This window comes from Myotis lucifugus, unplaced genomic scaffold (genome assembly GCF_000147115.1).
Source record: "Myotis lucifugus unplaced genomic scaffold, Myoluc2.0 scaffold_8903, whole genome shotgun sequence".
NCBI classification, from domain to species: Eukaryota; Metazoa; Chordata; class Mammalia; order Chiroptera; family Vespertilionidae; genus Myotis; species Myotis lucifugus.
The window spans coordinates 1-6,652 of record NW_005879951.1 but is presented as its reverse complement, the minus strand read 5'-3'; the positions used below and the strand labels follow the sequence as shown (position 1 = coordinate 6,652).

The 6,652-nt window shown below is 39.8% G+C and overlaps 1 protein-coding gene across 1 annotated transcript; it reads right to left on the bottom strand.

Moving 5' to 3' along the window:
* Positions 1-99: 99 nt before the first annotated feature.
* LOC102441734 (neuronal cell adhesion molecule-like) lies at positions 100-4,323 on the bottom strand (the record flags this gene model as incomplete). The annotated part of the gene is made up of 5 exons (XM_006109374.3): positions 100-304; positions 1,827-1,942; positions 2,562-2,787; positions 3,723-3,793; positions 4,126-4,323. Coding segments are annotated over 5 exons (816 nt in total), but the record flags the coding sequence as incomplete, so codon positions are not given.
* Between the last annotated feature and the right edge of the window lie 2,329 nt (positions 4,324-6,652).

Here is a 6,652-nt window from a genome sequence, read left to right as displayed (position 1 = left end):
GCTTCCAGAATATACTTTATTTGGGGGCCCTTCTGCCACACAAGCCTCTCAGCATGTGCCACGTGTTGCTAGGGTCTCAGAGACACGTCCGCCTCATACCTCCTTCCGGCGTATGAAAGAGTCTGTCGGGGCTGGCCGGGCCCTCCCCCTTCCCGTTGACCACGCGGACGTTCAGTGTGTAGTGGCTGAAGGGCTCCAGCCCCGGCAACATGCCGTGGGTCTTGCTGCCCTGGAAGGTGAGGATCTTTTTCTCAATGTGGCGTCTGTTTCTTTTTGATGAATTCTGGTCCGTCCAGTAGTAAATCTGAAGCAGCAAGAACAAAAGTCAGGGATGTATAAGGAGGCAAACAAGATTAAAGTTTTATGGGCCTTTCCCCAGAAAATTCCCATAAGTGGTGCATTTTGGAAGATTACTGGCAAAACTGAAAAATATTGATTCTGAGGCAGGAGAGTCAGAAGCCCACAGATATTGAGGAAAGCCAAATTAAGAATATCTGATGAAGCTGGGCTATCCTATTTTGTTGGAGGAATATAAGGGAAATAAATGAAATAGCACAACACCCATTCAGTTCTCTCTAAAAGCCAACAGAAGGATTTCCGTGTCTGACATGTAAAATATTCTAAAAGTAAAAATTACTGGCCAATATTTAGATACTTTTTCCAGAGTTAATAGAACTTCATGTACAATATGTCATTTAGTTTAGTCCTAAAACCCACAGTGAAGCGTTTATTATTATTATTCCTATAGTACAGATGAGCCTTTGGGTTACCACGTGACTTGTACAGGGCACAGGACAATCAGGAGTGACTCCAAGTCTGGGGCTCTCGCACTTATTTTTTGTATTATATTGTAGTTGATTAACAATGTGTTGATTAACTTTGGTTAAAAATCCAGAATTGTTGTTTATTAAGTCCTTTTAAATTCTTCTTAGCAGTTTAAAGACATTTTTTTTAAAGAGAAGTCAACATATACAGAATTGAACAATGTTAGAAAAAATAAAATTGAACATGATGCAGTGCAAAAAATGACCTCTAGGGGTCAGGGTTGACAAATCAAAGGAGGGACTCTATGGTGAATGTCAAAACAGATAACTATCAATTTAAAAAAACCCCTCTATAAAACCCCTTCTTTCTGTGCTTCCCAAGAATGAAGATGGTTGATATTCATAAGAATGACCCAGTTGGTACTTTATGATCTTAAAGTATAAAATGAATTATTTTTTTTTTTAAAATATATTTTATTGATTTTTTACAGAGAGGAAGGGAGGAGAGATAGAGAGTTAGAAACATCGATGAGAGAGAAACATCGATCAGCTGCCTCCTGCACACCCCCCACTGGGGATGTGCCCGCAACCCAGGTACATGCCCTTGACCGGAATCGAACCTGGGACCCTTCAGTCCGCAGGCCGACGCTCTATCCACTGAGCCAAACCGGCTTCGGCAAATGAATTATTTTTTAATGTCTACATTATTTTCAGGATAATGTGTGTATTCACATGTGGTCGGTATAGTTTTTAAGCTAGGTGCATTTTGTTATATCTGATTTTTCAAACATCAGTTTTCCATCTTTTGTGCTTATGTTAATTGCTTAGTTGGCAAAACCTTAGGTTCTCTGTGTGAAAAATGGAGGAAACATTCCCCCCCTCACTTTTGGATACAGTGAAATCTTGATTCAGTTTCAGCTGGGGTTGTTTAGACGTGGCCTGCCCGAGGCGATAAACCAGATGAACTCTCAAGAACAACTTCTCCAGCCAAGAAAAGTGCATCTGGCCTTCACTGATGGGCTGTTCCTAAGGAAAGAACAGGGAAGGTCTCCCTTCACTTACCCGATAGCCTTGCAGGTGTCCTCGCACACTTTTCAGAGGCACTGGGTCCCAGTGCACCTCAGCTAAGGTACTGTTCACCACGGTCACATGCACATTCCCAGGAGCCACCATGGGGACTAGGGAAAGCGAGGGAGGGAGGATAGAAGGACCAATGTTATTTTGAATTTCATGCGAAAAAAAAAGTCACTGTCTAATAATTTTGGCTTTATTGAAGCAATGCTCCAGACCTATTCTATAAATGATCAAGGACTAAGAGTAGACTTTGAAAGAATAATATATCTTGCCCTGGCCCGCGTGGCTCAATGGTTAGTATCATCTGCCTGTGAATCCTAGGGTTGTGGGTTCAATTCCCAGTTGGGGCACATGCTGGAGACAACCAATTGACATGGCTCTCTCACATCGATCTCTCTCTCTCTCTCTCTCTCTCTTATCTCCCTCTTTCCCCTTCCCCTCCTTTCTACTCTCTCTAAAATCAATGAAAAAAAATCCTCCAGTGAGGATTAACCCTCTCCCCCAAAAAGAATGACATTTTTAAAAAAGTAAAAAGTAATAACTTTTAACATTCTGAACCTATTTTCTACATAGTAGGCTGTTTAAACTCAGAAATGTTGAACAAAAATCATTGCTGCCTCTCTTCCTCCCATTCTAAACACGTCTGGGAATAGACTTGGCTTGCACTTTGTTAAGTCTGTTTTGCTGAGAAAAAGTGTAAACAAAACAGTGTCAGCCACTTACGGTCTTCTCCAGAATGTCCCATAACGACAGCTGGCTCTGGAGCAAACCCCACATCATTCAGAGCCTGGACTTTGATCAGGTAGGGAACAAAGGTTGGCGTGCCCGAGACAATATATTTGGATACATTTGCTACCACCACAGACGTCCATTCATCATCACCATCTTTCTGGCGCCAGCTCACTTTGTACTGAAGGCCTGGCCCATTTGATTCAAAACCATTCAAGGGCTACAAGAAAAGCCAAATAATCAGAGCTTATAAAACAGATCGACTGCACAACCTTTTACAGAACAACAAAACCAATTCCCAGACTTAACGTGAGCACTGAAACACTAAAATATAAGCGGCTAACAATATTCTCCAGGGACCTTTTATCTTTCTTTCATTTTTGATGACATGCAAAGCTTTTTTAGTGCCCACATTTCAAAGATTGCTCATTTCTATCTTGTAGTATATACCATAGAAGCCTCTCAAACTCTGGTTCCACAGTCAAGGGTGGGTGACTTAAAACATTCAGTTACGTAGGTTCCTCTACATCTTCCTGTTTGTGTGACAGCACATCATTGTCTATTTCACTTGGAGGCTGAAACTTGTGAACTGCATCTATTCTGTTTCTACATGTACATATATACATAAGTATGTACAAAAAGTATACTAGCATGAGCATGCATGAACAGAGCTATCTGAAGTTTTTAAATTGTATGTTAATTTTCCAAGTCCAGAAAATACAGATAAGCAAAAAGAAAGAAAAGAAGTTGACTATTAGGAATAACTCGGTACATGTCTTCTAGATGGTTCTATACAATGGTGATACTACTAGCTAGCATTTATTGAGCACATGTATGTGCTAGGCACTGCTGTAGGCATTATATGAAGTTGGTCCTATTATTATTCCAATCATACAAATACATAATGGAGATGTTAAACAACTGGCTTAAAGTCACATAGTGAGTGGCAAAGCTGGAATTTGCACGCATTCATTTTTGCTCCAAGGATCAAGATTTTAACTACTACACAATACTGTCTTTTAAATAAAGATATGTAATGTACATTTTCCTTCAAAATGGGTAAAATGGGATTTTAATACAGGTATTATTTTAAAATTAGTTTTTTTTCACTCTAAAGTGTACAGAGGAAAGTTGAAGGCTTTATACATAGCTCACCTGCCACGTAATCACCAAATTATCGGGCTCTGATCCTAGTCCTTCCACAGTCATGGGATTTTTATCTGGTTCTAGAAGTTAAGCAGCCACACACATGTAAGCTTTGGTCTTTTTCAAACAGTGGGAAACTTTTCTATTTTATTTATTTTATTTTATTTTTTATTTCTTAAAGTATTACAAAGAGTATTACACATGTCTCCTTTCCCCCTCCCACCCCCCGCCCGCCCCGGCCCTTGACATTCCCCCGGCTTCCCCCACCCCCTAGTGTCTTGTGTCCATTGGTTATTCTCATATGCATGCATACAAGTCCTTCGGTTGATCTCCTACCCTCCCTCAACCCTCCCCAGGGTTCCCACTGTAGTTTGACTCTATTTTATTTCATACCACAAAAGTCCAGCTTTACCTGCAGCTTTGGTCAAATACTGTTCAGACGCCTCGCTGGGCAAGCTCCTCCCCAGGTTGTTCTCTGCCATCACTCGGAAGGAGTAGTTCACGTATGGAGACAGCTTCAGCTGGGCTGTGGTCTGCGTCCCCGGAACTTCCGTTTGGTGGTGCCACAGCCCCGCCTCGTGCATTGCATCTTCATATTCAATGATGAATTCTGGACACAACATACATACACAACAAATGCAAGACAGTGAATTCAGTCACTCAAGGGTAGGTTGCTAGAATAATGAGTAACAATTTAACATGAGTAGTCAAACATGAATTATTTCACTTTCAAGAAATATTTCATTCAGATATTTTGATTTCAGAGTTCTAGCATCCTCTTCAATACCTAAGAATACTCAATAATATTTCTCTAGCGTGCTGAGTGTAGTTACTGAAAACTCTTTAGACGGGATCCACATATGGCCCTAGGAAAGTTTAAATATATGAAAAGATGGTCAATATTTTTCATTATAGAAATTAAGTTAAATACAGTGAGAAACCATTTTCCACTAAACAGACTGGCAACAATCAAAAGTTGAACATACTTCGCTGACGTTGACTATGACTCAGGGAAACAAGACTTCTCATACTTGGTGGGAAGTGAAAACTGGTACAACTTCTATGGAGGGCAATTTAGAACATCTAAAATATTGAACTCAGATACCCTCTGCTTGAGAAATTGTGCTTCTAGCAATTTATTTAGAATAAATGCGCTCATGCATATGCTCAAATACACATGACAAAGAACCCACATTGCAGCACGGTTTGTGGCTGACAGAACCTAATTGCAAACAACCTAAATGTTCACCAACAGGACACTCATTAAATAAATTATGGTGCATCCTCACAATGGAATACTCTGCTGCTATAAAAAATGAATGGAGCTGCTCCATATGTACTAAAATGGAGTAATTTCTTTTTTTTTTTTTTTTTTTTTTTTTTTTTTTTTACGTGGAAGGTGCCTTGAGTAGGGCACACTTTATTTTTATTTTTTTTTTTTTTTTTTTAATATTTTTTTATTTTTTGCTTAAAGTATTACAAAGGGTATTACATAAGTGTCCTTTTTTTCCCCCCCGCCCTTGACACACCCCTACCCTCCCTTACCCCCCAGTGTCTTATGTCCATTAGTTATGCTTATATGCATGCATACAAGTCCTTCGGTTGATCTCTTACTCCCCTCCCTCCTGCCCCCCAACTCTCTCTGGCCTTCCCACTGCAGTTTGGCAATCAGTTTGAGGCAGCTCTGCCTCTGTATCTATTATTGTTCAAAAGTTTGTAATGGTCTTTATTATCCATGAATGAGTGAGATCATGTGGGATTTTTCCTTCATTGACTGGCTTGTTTCACTTAGCATAATGCTCTCCAGCTCCATCCATGATGTTGCAAATGGTAGGAGTTCCTTCTTTTTAACAGCAGCATAGTATTCCATCGTGTAGATGTACCACAGTTTTCTAATCCATTCATCTACTGATGGGCACTTAGGCTGTTTCCAGATCTTAGCTATGGTGAATTGTGCTGCTACGAACATCTGGTTACATATATCCTTTCTGATAGGTGTTTCTGGTTTCTTGGGATATATTCCTAGTAGTGGGATCACAGGGTCAAATGGGAGTTCCATTTCCAATTTTTTGAGGAACCTCCATACTGCCTTCCATAGTGGCTGCACCAGTCTGCATTCCCACCAGCAGTGCACAAGTGTTCCTTTTTCTAAAAATGGAGTAATTTCTAAAGTATATTCTTAAGCCAAACCAAGTAGGATATAGAACCCTGTGTACTGAGTACTACACTTGTGTAAAAGTAAAAAGATTTACTCTGACACATACACATTCAAATATGCTTGCATGTACATGTATTACTTCTCAGAAGATACATACATACCATTGGTGTCACTGGAGGAACTGGGAACCAGGATGGGGAGGAAGACTCACTTTTTAGTTCATACCCTCTTGCAACTACCGAAATTTTGTGGTATGTACATGTTTTACCCTTGTAAAAATAGATACTCGTTAACTGCCTGCTATTTGCCATGTGCAATAATATGAATTGTAGATACAAAGATGAATTAGAAACATCATGTGTTGCAGTGCTCTGTCCTTTCAATCCACACTAATTTGGAGGTGATGATCTCCAGTCTCATAAACTGATCACTTTCAGATTTATGTCTGCAGCCCTTGAAATGCAGACTTGAATAGTTAATCCAAATTCATAGTGACAACTCAGGTCAAAACCTTGAAGTCTTTCTTAGCCCCCCTACTCTTTCATACTCTCAATAGTCCTGTTGGCCCTACTTTAAAATACATGCAAATATGACCATTTTTCAGCACCTCCATCTCTCTCAGCCAATTTCAAGCCTCCATAATTTCTTGCCTGAATTATTGCATAACCTACTAACTCACAAGAACTTAAACTTTCTCAGTTCATGGTGCATTTAGTGTTCCGGTAATTTTTTTGATGGCTCCCTTAGGACAAAAGAAATAATTAACATTTCCATGTAAGTA